General features: G+C 55.0%; 1 protein-coding gene across 2 annotated transcripts in view; it reads right to left on the bottom strand.

Annotated features, from left to right (window-relative positions):
* The window catches only part of DSTYK (dual serine/threonine and tyrosine protein kinase), a 90,505-nt gene extending 75,481 nt beyond the window's left edge, over window positions 1–15,024 (bottom strand). Inside the window, exon 1 of one of the 2 annotated variants that reach the window (XM_063297518.1) lies at window positions 14,530–15,024. In XM_063297518.1, the coding sequence (XP_063153588.1) occupies window positions 14,530–14,809 (280 nt within the window). In that variant the 5' untranslated portion in view covers window positions 14,810–15,024. Of the gene's footprint in view, window positions 1–14,338; window positions 14,416–14,529 lie in introns of those variants that run through there. The other variant, XM_063297519.1, reaches the window with a different exon arrangement.
* Between the last annotated feature and the right edge of the window lie 419 nt (window positions 15,025–15,443).

Here is a 15,443-nt window from a genome sequence, read left to right as displayed (position 1 = left end):
TTCTTCAGCCGGTTCAACTTCCAGCTGAAGTTCATACCAGGCAAAAAGAACTTCCTGGCAGACGCACTCTCCCGACTACCCCAGGATGCGGAGCCTATCTCCGACATTGTAGGGACGGTACTTTCCGATTCCCAGCTGGGTATGGCAGCGGTCACCCGGGGTCGCGCTCGGGGACAGCCTGCCCCCCCTCACAAACAACTACAACGCAACCTGCCCCTAGACGCAGGCAACCTCTAATACCAGGGGGGCTACGGGCAGATTTCATAACAGCATTGAAATCTGACCCCTGGCTCCTCGCCAACCCCAACAAGGTCACCATGGACCAGGACCTCGCATGGACGGAGGGAAGGCTATATGTACCCGACTCACAACGGCAGGCAATCCTCAACAGATCGCATGACAGCAAACAGGCTGGTCACTTTGGGTTCCTGAAAACCCTACACCTGACTCGGAGAGAGTTTTGTGGCCCTCGCTGAGGAAGGACGTCAAGACCTATGTGGCGTCCTGCCCAGTGTGCGCTATGGCCAAGCAACCGGCTGGCAAACCCCAGGGGCTACTGCAACCCGTAGCTGAACCCTCCTGCCCTTGGGATGAAATCTCAATGGACTTCATAGTCGACTTACTGCCAAGCCAAAAGAAAACGGTCATTTGGGTGGTAAAAGACTACTTTTCAAAACAAGCGCATTTCATCCCCTGCGCCTCTATCCCGTCAGCCCAACAGCTGGCGAAACTGTTCCTAGTCCACATGTACCGCCTACACGGATGCCCCTCCCGCTTGGTGACCAATAGGGCACACAATTTACCTCGAGGTTTTGGCGGGCTTTTTTGAAACTGATAGGTACCCAGCAAGCCCTGTCAACCTCCTGGCATCCCCAGACGGATGGATCCACAGAGATCCTTAATGCCACACCGGAGCAATTCCTCCGCTCCTACATAAACTATCACCAAGACGACTGGGTAGACCTCCTCCCGTTTGCAGAGGTCGCATACAACAACGCGATACACCAAAGCACCAGAAAACCCCCCTTTGGGGTGGTGTCGGGTCGGGAGTTCGTCCCCATCCCTGAACTACCTCAGCCTCCGTCCCCAACAGTGGCCGCCTGTGATTGGGGTGAGAAAATCGCAGATTCCTGGCCGGTCATCAAGGACGTGCTTAAAGAGGCACAAACAGCATACAAATCACAAGCGGACAAACACCGGCACCAGCAACCAACATTTCAGGTGGGGGACATGGTCTATCTATCCACCAGATTCATAAAATCGCCGCAACCGTCGAAGAAGCTGGCCCCCAAGTTTATTGGACCATTCCAGGTGACACAAATAGTGAACCCAGTCACGGTGCGCTTGGACCTGCCCCATAATCTAAAGAGACTGCACCCAGTATTTCACTGCAGCTTACTCAAGCCGGCAAGTGATCCCTCTCGGTGGCACCCACGCACGCCCCCCCCCACCAGTAATGATAGACGGGCAGCAACACTTTGAAGTAAAGGAGGTGCTTGACTCCCGCAAGCGGTGGGGCTCCCTCCAATACCTCGTAAAGTGGAAACACTTTCCACACCCTGAGTGGGTCGCTGCCCGTGACGTCCAGGCTCCCGACCTGATCCGCACCTTCCACACTGCCTACCCGTCCAAACCTGCGGCTTAACCTTCCCAAAGGGGGGCAGTATGTCATGATCACCGTTGCGATGCTTGTGACATCGCAACGGCTCACATAACAATACAGGGAAATGGGTACCGGGCGGATTAAGGGAAAAGGCAACTAGCTAACAAAAGAGAGCAACAGGTGCTGGCAACAAAGTATCGACTCTAGCCAAGGTGAGGAAGAGAGAGATACAATGTTGCAAAGAAGGTAATTGACAAGATCAGACCACGAGGCATGCCCGAGCTGTCAAAAGATTACAAACCTGATCGCCCGGCAATGAACCATCACCGGCCGGGAAAACAGTCAAGGAAGTGCCTGAGGCACAGGAGGGGCTCCACAACCCCTCGCCTACCGGCAACAGAACCAATGGGGCTCAGGGCGCACCCGGAGAAAGAAGGGGTGGAGCGCTGACCGGCACGGGCTATTTAAATCCCGTTCCGGCGCACTCCACTCACTCTCAGCTTTTCTAAGGGCGTGCATCCTATACTCAAATAAAATCAGAACCTAAGCCTACACTAGCATCTGTGTTTTTACTGAGTAGCAGGCAGAGCCTGACAAAGCTGAGAGTGACCAAACCAAAATCGCCAAGCTCCACCGGACGAAAATTTTTCCGCGGGAGAGACCAACTGGCGAAAACCGGAACCGGGGACAGCGATGGAGCCAGCACTTCGCACCAGAGGCGTGAAGGATGGCCCGCAAGAGGCAGAGACGACCCGACAGCAGCTGGAGGCAGCGTACCCAAAAGGGGACGGACACCCTCCCTGCCCACACCGCACCCCAGTTCCAGACCCGGAGCTCCAACCCAGACGGGAGAACCCCGACGGAAGACGAAGTCAGGGACCAGCAACTCCTCGCTTGGGCCGGCGGAGCAGGACCCTGGACGGGAACACCCTACTCCACCTGGAGGCTCCGCTACCCCCAAACGCCCGAGCAGGAAGGCGCAAGACTACATACCGGACAGCATCTGGCAGCACCGACGTTGGACGATCAAGGCATGCCAGACAGGGTCACGGCCCTGGAAGCCAGGGTACGATACCTTGAGCACCTGCGCCTGTCCCCGACATCGGCAGACGAGGACACGACCCTGAAACCCAAGGTACGAGACCTGGAACATATGCTCCAGTTCCTAGGAACAATTGTCAGCGAGCGCTCCAAGACTGAGGCGGCACAGGGGGTAAGAGGGGATTGGGGCAACATACCCACCCCGCCAACAACCCCGAGCGGAAGGGGCCAAGCACGAGAGACTGTCGCAGGGATTCGCAGCCCCAGGCCAGTGGGAGCCATCCCTCACCATCCACAGGGAGGGGACCCGCAAATTGGGAGGTTCGCCAAAGACTTCCCTGTACAATTTGATGGGAACCCTACGAAACTGTCCTTCTTTCTAACAAATGCGAGGGACTACATGGCCCAATACGGCCATTGCTTCAACAGAGAAGCCGCTAAAATCTCGGCGGTGGCCACCAAGCTCCAAGACAGGGCTGCGGACTGGTACGTACAGATGTCCGAGTCCGGAGCCCCAGCCTTGGCCGATTTCCATGACTTCCTCGCTGAGTTGAAGCATTACTTTGAGGACCCCCTGGCGAATGAAAGGGCCAAGTGCACACTTCAAGCGCTACACCAGGGAAGAAAACCGGTGGCCGACTACACCCTCGAGTTCAAGGTCCTCGCAGGCAAAATCACGGAATGGTCTGAGGCCACCCTGATCGACACGTTCAAGGGTGGCCTCAACCGGGAGGTGCTTCAATGGGCACTCTACAGGGACGACCCAGCCTCTCTTCACAGGTGGATTTGCCTAGCCGGAAAAGCGGAGCACGCTCAGCGCACGTTCCTGCTCGCAACCACAGATGACAAAATCCCGCCCAGCACAAGAGGACCAGTCCCACAGTTGGGCCCAATCTGGCACACAGACCAACAACGGAGGCTTGCCTGTGGGCAGTGTACCAGGTGCGGGAAAACGGGCCACCGAGCAGTGGACTGTTTCACAAACAGAACGGATCGCCCGCCCAGACCCACACCGAAGATGCCGCACAAGCCATCCAACCCCCCCAGACGGCTGACAGGAGCGTTAGCAACCCCGGACGAGGACGCCTACCTCGCAGGGGACGCGATCGAGGCCCAAGAACAGCCGGCGGAAAACGCTCCCCACCTGCTCTAAGCAGCACCGCTGGGCAGGTGGTGAAGAAGGGGCGCAACAACCCCAGGGTGAGTGACGATTGCTCCATCCTGGCAGGGACAATTGAACTCTCTTACAGCCCTAGAGCCATTGCGGCCGAAGCTATGGTGGATTCTGGGTGCTCCAGAAATCTGATCCACCCGGACATTGTCGCCGCACTAAAACTGCCTTGTTTCCCCCTCCCTAAACTGCTGGCATTCCATCAACTAGACGGTTCTACAGCGGGGGGGAGACCGACCACCCAGAGGACCAGAATGGTCACCCTGACAATGGGCACCCACAAGGAATCAATAAACTTTGTGGTGACCCAGATAGGGAAACCCATAATAGTGCTGGGGGTCCCCTGGCTAGCATGCAACAACCCACACATAGGCTGGAGGACATGGTCCATCAAGTTCAAAGACGGGGTCTACCAGGCACTGACACCGGACAAACCATCTGCTCCAACGGTGGAGAGGGCAGAAGTCGGAGACCACACCCACGACCCCCCCCCCCCCAGAAGGACTGCTGGAGCAATATGCAGACTTTGCAGATGTCTTCGGAGAAGAGGAGGCGGACCAATTACCCCCCCACCGCAAGATGGACTGCACAATTGAACTGCTCCCAGACATCCCATTACCCAAGCCCAAGATCTACCCCATGACCCAGAGAGAATTAGCGGCGCTGGGGGAATTCTTGGATAAAAACCTCTCCAGGGGCTTCATAGAACCAGCGAACTCGCTGGTTGGAGCACCCGTCCTATTTCGGGAAAAGAAGGACGGCACCCTGAGACTATGCACTGATTACCGCGGATTAAATTCTACTTCCCTATCCAACAAATACCCCCTACCCCTCGTAAAGGACATGCTAGCACACCTGTCAAAGGGAAGGGTGTTTTCCAAACTCAACCTCCGTGAGGTGTATTACAGAATCCGCATCAGGGAGGGGGACAAGTGGAAAACGGCATTCAACTGCCCCTTGGGCTCCTTCCAATACAAGGTACTGCCATTCGGTCTTGAGGGGGCCCCGGGGGTCTTCATGCAACTCATCAACGAGGTACTGCATGAACACCTATTCAAGGGCGTACTGGTTTACCTGGATGATGTCCTCATCTACACGAGAATGCAGAGGGAACACGAGAGGTTGGTGAGGCAAGTCCTCACTAAGCTACGGAAAGCCAAACTCTACGCTAAGCTGTCCAAGTGCGAATTCCACAAATTGCGCTTGGACTACCTAGGGTACAGAATCTCTGACAAAGGCGTAGAAATGGACCCCGTGAAGGTCCAGGCAGTTTTGAGCTGGGAACGCCCACGCACCAGGCGCCAGCTTCAAAGCTTCCTCGGATTCGCGAATTTCTATAGGTCCTTCGCGAGGGGGTTCGCGGAAATCGCCCTACCCTTAACCGATTTGCTCAAGACCAAGGGCGTCGGGGAGACGCGCAAGGTAAAAAACCCGGGGGGCGTACTTAATTGGACTCCTGCCTGTCAAACCGTGTTTGACAGGCTAAAAGCGCTGTTCACAGCGGAGCCAATCCTAGCTCACCCGGACCCCGAACGACCTTTTGTGGTGCAGGTGGACGCCTCTGACTTCTCAATAGGCGCCATCCTGCTGCAAAAGGATTCTGCAGGAATCCTGAAGCCATGTGCCTACCTCTCGAGGAAATTCTCGGAGACAGAGAGGCGCTGGCACGTATGGGAAAAGAAAGCGTTTGCAGTTAAAGCAGCGCTGGAGGCTTGGCACCACCTTTTGGAAGGGACGACTTGCCCGTTTGAGGTCTGGACAGACCACCGCAACCTCGAGGCGCTCCGTACGCCCCGGCGCCTCAGTCCCAAGCAAATACGATGGGCTCAGTTCTTCAGCCGGTTCAACTTCCAGCTGAAGTTCATACCAGGCAAAAAGAACTTCCTGGCAGACGCACTCTCCCGACTACCCCAGGATGCGGAGCCTATCTCCGACATTGTAGGGACGGTACTTTCCGATTCCCAGCTGGGTATGGCAGCGGTCACCCGGGGTCGCGCTCGGGGACAGCCTGCCCCCCCTCACAAACAACTACAACGCAACCTGCCCCTAGACGCAGGCAACCTCTAATACCAGGGGGGCTACGGGCAGATTTCATAACAGCATTGAAATCTGACCCCTGGCTCCTCGCCAACCCCAACAAGGTCACCATGGACCAGGACCTCGCATGGACGGAGGGAAGGCTATATGTACCCGACTCACAACGGCAGGCAATCCTCAACAGATCGCATGACAGCAAACAGGCTGGTCACTTTGGGTTCCTGAAAACCCTACACCTGACTCGGAGAGAGTTTTGTGGCCCTCGCTGAGGAAGGACGTCAAGACCTATGTGGCGTCCTGCCCAGTGTGCGCTATGGCCAAGCAACCGGCTGGCAAACCCCAGGGGCTACTGCAACCCGTAGCTGAACCCTCCTGCCCTTGGGATGAAATCTCAATGGACTTCATAGTCGACTTACTGCCAAGCCAAAAGAAAACGGTCATTTGGGTGGTAAAAGACTACTTTTCAAAACAAGCGCATTTCATCCCCTGCGCCTCTATCCCGTCAGCCCAACAGCTGGCGAAACTGTTCCTAGTCCACATGTACCGCCTACACGGATGCCCCTCCCGCTTGGTGACCAATAGGGCACACAATTTACCTCGAGGTTTTGGCGGGCTTTTTTGAAACTGATAGGTACCCAGCAAGCCCTGTCAACCTCCTGGCATCCCCAGACGGATGGATCCACAGAGATCCTTAATGCCACACCGGAGCAATTCCTCCGCTCCTACATAAACTATCACCCAGACGACTGGGTAGACCTCCTCCCGTTTGCAGAGGTCGCATACAACAACGCGATACACCAAAGCACCAGAAAACCCCCCTTTGGGGTGGTGTCGGGTCGGGAGTTCGTCCCCATCCCTGAACTACCTCAGCCTCCGTCCCCAACAGTGGCCGCCTGTGATTGGGGTGAGAAAATCGCAGATTCCTGGCCGGTCATCAAGGACGTGCTTAAAGAGGCACAAACAGCATACAAATCACAAGCGGACAAACACCGGCACCAGCAACCAACATTTCAGGTGGGGGACATGGTCTATCTATCCACCAGATTCATAAAATCGCCGCAACCGTCGAAGAAGCTGGCCCCCAAGTTTATTGGACCATTCCAGGTGACACAAATAGTGAACCCAGTCACGGTGCGCTTGGACCTGCCCCATAATCTAAAGAGACTGCACCCAGTATTTCACTGCAGCTTACTCAAGCCGGCAAGTGATCCCTCTCGGTGGCACCCACGCACGCCCCCCCCACCAGTAATGATAGACGGGCAGCAACACTTTGAAGTAAAGGAGGTGCTTGACTCCCGCAAGCGGTGGGGCTCCCTCCAATACCTCGTAAAGTGGAAACACTTTCCACACCCTGAGTGGGTCGCTGCCCGTGACGTCCAGGCTCCCGACCTGATCCGCACCTTCCACACTGCCTACCCGTCCAAACCTGCGGCTTAACCTTCCCAAAGGGGGGCAGTATGTCATGATCACCGTTGCGATGCTTGTGACATCGCAACGGCTCACATAACAATACAGGGAAATGGGTACCGGGCGGATTAAGGGAAAAGGCAACTAGCTAACAAAAGAGAGCAACAGGTGCTGGCAACAAAGTATCGACTCTAGCCAAGGTGAGGAAGAGAGAGATACAATGTTGCAAAGAAGGTAATTGACAAGATCAGACCACGAGGCATGCCCGAGCTGTCAAAAGATTACAAACCTGATCGCCCGGCAATGAACCATCACCGGCCGGGAAAACAGTCAAGGAAGTGCCTGAGGCACAGGAGGGGCTCCACAACCCCTCGCCTACCGGCAACAGAACCAATGGGGCTCAGGGCGCACCCGGAGAAAGAAGGGGTGGAGCGCTGACCGGCACGGGCTATTTAAATCCCGTTCCGGCGCACTCCACTCACTCTCAGCTTTTCTAAGGGCGTGCATCCTATACTCAAATAAAATCAGAACCTAAGCCTACACTAGCATCTGTGTTTTTACTGAGTAGCAGGCAGAGCCTGACAAAGCTGAGAGTGACCAAACCAAAATCGCCAAGCTCCACCGGACGAAAATTTTTCCGCGGGAGAGACCAACTGGCGAAAACCGGAACCGGGGACAGCGATGGAGCCAGCACTTCGCACCAGAGGCGTGAAGGATGGCCCGCAAGAGGCAGAGACGACCCGACAGCAGCTGGAGGCAGCGTACCCAAAAGGGGACGGACACCCTCCCTGCCCACACCGCACCCCAGTTCCAGACCCGGAGCTCCAACCCAGACGGGAGAACCCCGACGGAAGACGAAGTCAGGGACCAGCAACTCCTCGCTTGGGCCGGCGGAGCAGGACCCTGGACGGGAACACCCTACTCCACCTGGAGGCTCCGCTACCCCCAAACGCCCGAGCAGGAAGGCGCAAGACTACATACCGGACAGCATCTGGCAGCACCGACGTTGGACGATCAAGGCATGCCAGACAGGGTCACGGCCCTGGAAGCCAGGGTACGATACCTTGAGCACCTGCGCCTGTCCCCGACATCGGCAGACGAGGACACGACCCTGAAACCCAAGGTACGAGACCTGGAACATATGCTCCAGTTCCTAGGAACAATTGTCAGCGAGCGCTCCAAGACTGAGGCGGCACAGGGGGTAAGAGGGGATTGGGGCAACATACCCACCCCGCCAACAACCCCGAGCGGAAGGGGCCAAGCACGAGAGACTGTCGCAGGGATTCGCAGCCCCAGGCCAGTGGGAGCCATCCCTCACCATCCACAGGGAGGGGACCCGCAAATTGGGAGGTTCGCCAAAGACTTCCCTGTACAATTTGATGGGAACCCTACGAAACTGTCCTTCTTTCTAACAAATGCGAGGGACTACATGGCCCAATACGGCCATTGCTTCAACAGAGAAGCCGCTAAAATCTCGGCGGTGGCCACCAAGCTCCAAGACAGGGCTGCGGACTGGTACGTACAGATGTCCGAGTCCGGAGCCCCAGCCTTGGCCGATTTCCATGACTTCCTCGCTGAGTTGAAGCATTACTTTGAGGACCCCCTGGCGAATGAAAGGGCCAAGTGCACACTTCAAGCGCTACACCAGGGAAGAAAACCGGTGGCCGACTACACCCTCGAGTTCAAGGTCCTCGCAGGCAAAATCACGGAATGGTCTGAGGCCACCCTGATCGACACGTTCAAGGGTGGCCTCAACCGGGAGGTGCTTCAATGGGCACTCTACAGGGACGACCCAGCCTCTCTTCACAGGTGGATTTGCCTAGCCGGAAAAGCGGAGCACGCTCAGCGCACGTTCCTGCTCGCAACCACAGATGACAAAATCCCGCCCAGCACAAGAGGACCAGTCCCACAGTTGGGCCCAATCTGGCACACAGACCAACAACGGAGGCTTGCCTGTGGGCAGTGTACCAGGTGCGGGAAAACGGGCCACCGAGCAGTGGACTGTTTCACAAACAGAACGGATCGCCCGCCCAGACCCACACCGAAGATGCCGCACAAGCCATCCAACCCCCCCAGACGGCTGACAGGAGCGTTAGCAACCCCGGACGAGGACGCCTACCTCGCAGGGGACGCGATCGAGGCCCAAGAACAGCCGGCGGAAAACGCTCCCCACCTGCTCTAAGCAGCACCGCTGGGCAGGTGGTGAAGAAGGGGCGCAACAACCCCAGGGTGAGTGACGATTGCTCCATCCTGGCAGGGACAATTGAACTCTCTTACAGCCCTAGAGCCATTGCGGCCGAAGCTATGGTGGATTCTGGGTGCTCCAGAAATCTGATCCACCCGGACATTGTCGCCGCACTAAAACTGCCTTGTTTCCCCCTCCCTAAACTGCTGGCATTCCATCAACTAGACGGTTCTACAGCGGGGGGGAGACCGACCACCCAGAGGACCAGAATGGTCACCCTGACAATGGGCACCCACAAGGAATCAATAAACTTTGTGGTGACCCAGATAGGGAAACCCATAATAGTGCTGGGGGTCCCCTGGCTAGCATGCAACAACCCACACATAGGCTGGAGGACATGGTCCATCAAGTTCAAAGACGGGGTCTACCAGGCACTGACACCGGACAAACCATCTGCTCCAACGGTGGAGAGGGCAGAAGTCGGAGACCACACCCACGACCCCCCCCCCCCAGAAGGACTGCTGGAGCAATATGCAGACTTTGCAGATGTCTTCGGAGAAGAGGAGGCGGACCAATTACCCCCCCACCGCAAGATGGACTGCACAATTGAACTGCTCCCAGACATCCCATTACCCAAGCCCAAGATCTACCCCATGACCCAGAGAGAATTAGCGGCGCTGGGGGAATTCTTGGATAAAAACCTCTCCAGGGGCTTCATAGAACCAGCGAACTCGCTGGTTGGAGCACCCGTCCTATTTCGGGAAAAGAAGGACGGCACCCTGAGACTATGCACTGATTACCGCGGATTAAATTCTACTTCCCTATCCAACAAATACCCCCTACCCCTCGTAAAGGACATGCTAGCACACCTGTCAAAGGGAAGGGTGTTTTCCAAACTCAACCTCCGTGAGGTGTATTACAGAATCCGCATCAGGGAGGGGGACAAGTGGAAAACGGCATTCAACTGCCCCTTGGGCTCCTTCCAATACAAGGTACTGCCATTCGGTCTTGAGGGGGCCCCGGGGGTCTTCATGCAACTCATCAACGAGGTACTGCATGAACACCTATTCAAGGGCGTACTGGTTTACCTGGATGATGTCCTCATCTACACGAGAATGCAGAGGGAACACGAGAGGTTGGTGAGGCAAGTCCTCACTAAGCTACGGAAAGCCAAACTCTACGCTAAGCTGTCCAAGTGCGAATTCCACAAATTGCGCTTGGACTACCTAGGGTACAGAATCTCTGACAAAGGCGTAGAAATGGACCCCGTGAAGGTCCAGGCAGTTTTGAGCTGGGAACGCCCACGCACCAGGCGCCAGCTTCAAAGCTTCCTCGGATTCGCGAATTTCTATAGGTCCTTCGCGAGGGGGTTCGCGGAAATCGCCCTACCCTTAACCGATTTGCTCAAGACCAAGGGCGTCGGGGAGACGCGCAAGGTAAAAAACCCGGGGGGCGTACTTAATTGGACTCCTGCCTGTCAAACCGTGTTTGACAGGCTAAAAGCGCTGTTCACAGCGGAGCCAATCCTAGCTCACCCGGACCCCGAACGACCTTTTGTGGTGCAGGTGGACGCCTCTGACTTCTCAATAGGCGCCATCCTGCTGCAAAAGGATTCTGCAGGAATCCTGAAGCCATGTGCCTACCTCTCGAGGAAATTCTCGGAGACAGAGAGGCGCTGGCACGTATGGGAAAAGAAAGCGTTTGCAGTTAAAGCAGCGCTGGAGGCTTGGCACCACCTTTTGGAAGGGACGACTTGCCCGTTTGAGGTCTGGACAGACCACCGCAACCTCGAGGCGCTCCGTACGCCCCGGCGCCTCAGTCCCAAGCAAATACGATGGGCTCAGTTCTTCAGCCGGTTCAACTTCCAGCTGAAGTTCATACCAGGCAAAAAGAACTTCCTGGCAGACGCACTCTCCCGACTACCCCAGGATGCGGAGCCTATCTCCGACATTGTAGGGACGGTACTTTCCGATTCCCAGCTGGGTATGGCAGCGGTCACCCGGGGTCGCGCTCGGGGACAGCCTGCCCCCCCTCACAAACAACTACAACGCAACCTGCCCCTAGACGCAGGCAACCTCTAATACCAGGGGGGCTACGGGCAGATTTCATAACAGCATTGAAATCTGACCCCTGGCTCCTCGCCAACCCCAACAAGGTCACCATGGACCAGGACCTCGCATGGACGGAGGGAAGGCTATATGTACCCGACTCACAACGGCAGGCAATCCTCAACAGATCGCATGACAGCAAACAGGCTGGTCACTTTGGGTTCCTGAAAACCCTACACCTGACTCGGAGAGAGTTTTGTGGCCCTCGCTGAGGAAGGACGTCAAGACCTATGTGGCGTCCTGCCCAGTGTGCGCTATGGCCAAGCAACCGGCTGGCAAACCCCAGGGGCTACTGCAACCCGTAGCTGAACCCTCCTGCCCTTGGGATGAAATCTCAATGGACTTCATAGTCGACTTACTGCCAAGCCAAAAGAAAACGGTCATTTGGGTGGTAAAAGACTACTTTTCAAAACAAGCGCATTTCATCCCCTGCGCCTCTATCCCGTCAGCCCAACAGCTGGCGAAACTGTTCCTAGTCCACATGTACCGCCTACACGGATGCCCCTCCCGCTTGGTGACCAATAGGGCACACAATTTACCTCGAGGTTTTGGCGGGCTTTTTTGAAACTGATAGGTACCCAGCAAGCCCTGTCAACCTCCTGGCATCCCCAGACGGATGGATCCACAGAGATCCTTAATGCCACACCGGAGCAATTCCTCCGCTCCTACATAAACTATCACCAAGACGACTGGGTAGACCTCCTCCCGTTTGCAGAGGTCGCATACAACAACGCGATACACCAAAGCACCAGAAAACCCCCCTTTGGGGTGGTGTCGGGTCGGGAGTTCGTCCCCATCCCTGAACTACCTCAGCCTCCGTCCCCAACAGTGGCCGCCTGTGATTGGGGTGAGAAAATCGCAGATTCCTGGCCGGTCATCAAGGACGTGCTTAAAGAGGCACAAACAGCATACAAATCACAAGCGGACAAACACCGGCACCAGCAACCAACATTTCAGGTGGGGGACATGGTCTATCTATCCACCAGATTCATAAAATCGCCGCAACCGTCGAAGAAGCTGGCCCCCAAGTTTATTGGACCATTCCAGGTGACACAAATAGTGAACCCAGTCACGGTGCGCTTGGACCTGCCCCATAATCTAAAGAGACTGCACCCAGTATTTCACTGCAGCTTACTCAAGCCGGCAAGTGATCCCTCTCGGTGGCACCCACGCACGCCCCCCCCACCAGTAATGATAGACGGGCAGCAACACTTTGAAGTAAAGGAGGTGCTTGACTCCCGCAAGCGGTGGGGCTCCCTCCAATACCTCGTAAAGTGGAAACACTTTCCACACCCTGAGTGGGTCGCTGCCCGTGACGTCCAGGCTCCCGACCTGATCCGCACCTTCCACACTGCCTACCCGTCCAAACCTGCGGCTTAACCTTCCCAAAGGGGGGCAGTATGTCATGATCACCGTTGCGATGCTTGTGACATCGCAACGGCTCACATAACAATACAGGGAAATGGGTACCGGGCGGATTAAGGGAAAAGGCAACTAGCTAACAAAAGAGAGCAACAGGTGCTGGCAACAAAGTATCGACTCTAGCCAAGGTGAGGAAGAGAGAGATACAATGTTGCAAAGAAGGTAATTGACAAGATCAGACCACGAGGCATGCCCGAGCTGTCAAAAGATTACAAACCTGATCGCCCGGCAATGAACCATCACCGGCCGGGAAAACAGTCAAGGAAGTGCCTGAGGCACAGGAGGGGCTCCACAACCCCTCGCCTACCGGCAACAGAACCAATGGGGCTCGGGGCGCACCCGGAGAAAGAAGGGGTGGAGCGCTGACTGGCACGGGCTATTTAAATCCCGTTCTGGCGCGCTCCACTCACTCTCAGCTTTTCTAAGGGCATGCATCCTATACTCAAATAAAAGCAGAACACTAGCGTCTGTGTTTTTACTGGGTAGCAGGCAGAGCCTGACAATTTTTCTATTAAGTCCTATATAGTGCACCTAGCCTTTGGATACATCCACTTAGGTATACATTTCTTCCAAAATATTGATTTATTGCTTCATTAATAGCTCAAGAAATTCTATTCTTTTCAATCTCAACAAATGGAAGCTCTGTTTACCAGACCATCCAAGAGAAGCCAGATTCACATATTTTGGGAGAATCAAAGGAAAAAAGGAAGTAAAAAACAAGTTGTTTCACCCTACACACTATTCTATCATGATATTTATAATTATCTCCAAATCTCTGCTTGAGCGAGAAGTATTCAAGTCTGCTGCCTATAGGCCATGCTTCAGAACATTTGCTTCAAAGGATGATGGTATCTTTCATCTTCTCACCACAAAATTTCTTGTGGGGTAAGGATAGAGAACATCCTTATTATATTAGCATAGAAATTAGGTTAATTTCTTTTTACAAATCATTTTTATTAATCTTTCTTTTAAAAAAAGAGAAAATGGACAAGCAAAAAAAGGAAAGTAAAAGAAATTGATGCAAAGATAGATCAGTAGGTAGCCGAAGAAGTTACAGAAGTTATACAGTTAATAGTCAGTAGCCACGGACCACCACTGGAAAGCCCTTCTCTCAGGCCAGAGGCCCCAATGGAGAACATGGCAGCCCCTCGTTCCCCCACAGCAGGCCCTCTGCTTGGAGGTGGACAGGCTTCAGCAGCACAGACTTGTCAAACGTGCTTCCCTGCCGCCTTCAAGGAACCTCCGAGAACACTTGTCAGCTCCCATCAATTCCGTAGCTGCCTCCACGGGTCCCAATTGCCCTTTCTCTACCCGCTGCTCAAATCCCGGCTCTCCTTAATGCCGCCCTAGTCGAATTCACTCACCGCCTTGCCCACACCCAGGATTTCCTTCAAGCGCGGGCCTTTCCCGCTTCGGTGATGGAAAGCAAGAGCCACAGCTGGCGGGCTTTCTTTTCTAGACGTCCTACTTGAAGGGGTGCCGACATCTGTCCCTGAGGAGACTGAACGCAGGTCTTTCTCCCGCGCGTCGCCTCGGTTACGCCCCTCACACTTACCGGACTGCAGGGAGGCACCCCCACCAGCAGGGGCGCTATCAACGGCAGAAGGGGCGGGGTGTTGTTGAAGCGGCTCCTCCTCGACAGGCCCAGTATTGGCAACGGGGAAAACAGCGGGCCCTTGGGAGTATTTGATGTCGCGGAAGAACTTCTTCGTTTCGCGCAAGTTGTGCTGCAATCTCGCTAGGTGCCGGTTGTAGTGGCCGAACGTGCGGCACAGCTCGCGATTTAATCCTCCGCCGGAGCCGCGGACAGTGGGGCCTCCCCATCCCTCCGACATTTCGCCCGCCGGGACTTCAATTCCAGAGTCCCCTTCCCACCACGGTGGGGAGTCGGACGATGCCAGGCTGTTATTGCCGCCTTTCCCCCAGCCTTAACCTCCTGCTCCCCTGTCAGCAGCGACGCATCAAGTCGCACTGCGCACGGAACGGAACCTTTATCCGGGCGCTCTGGCGGGGAGGGGGAGGTGGCCAGGGGCGGACCCAATCCGGACCTCTTGGTCGCCTTGAACTATGGGGAATGTAGTCTTATTAGGAAGGAGTTCCTTATAGTAGGAGTTCCTATATAAAGGGCCTCTGAAAACGGGCGCTTTTCCCGAAATGTAGCCTGGGTTTTGTAGTTTTCAGGCTAAACACTGAACTCTGTTTTCCGTTTTCTCCCATAGCTAACTTGCTGAAACTTGGGAACCGGATACGAGAGGCTTTAGATTAAGTACAAATGTGGAAAAATGGCAAAACAGTAAATAGGAACTTTAAAAGAATATAGAACATCCAAGGATGTGTGAGAGTATGACGGGTAGAAGGTTATGTAATTGACTCGGTTTTGTGAGTACTATTTCAAACTTTAAAACACGAGCAAAAGGAATAATTCTTACAGACGGTAAATCTCATTCAGTAAAGTATCTCTTTCCCCCT

The sequence above is a fragment of the Candoia aspera genome, chromosome 3 (genome assembly GCF_035149785.1).
Source record: "Candoia aspera isolate rCanAsp1 chromosome 3, rCanAsp1.hap2, whole genome shotgun sequence".
Lineage (NCBI taxonomy): Eukaryota > Metazoa > Chordata > Lepidosauria > Squamata > Boidae > Candoia > Candoia aspera.
The sequence above is the reverse complement of the archived record's forward strand: the minus strand, read 5'-3'. Positions and strand labels throughout refer to the sequence as shown.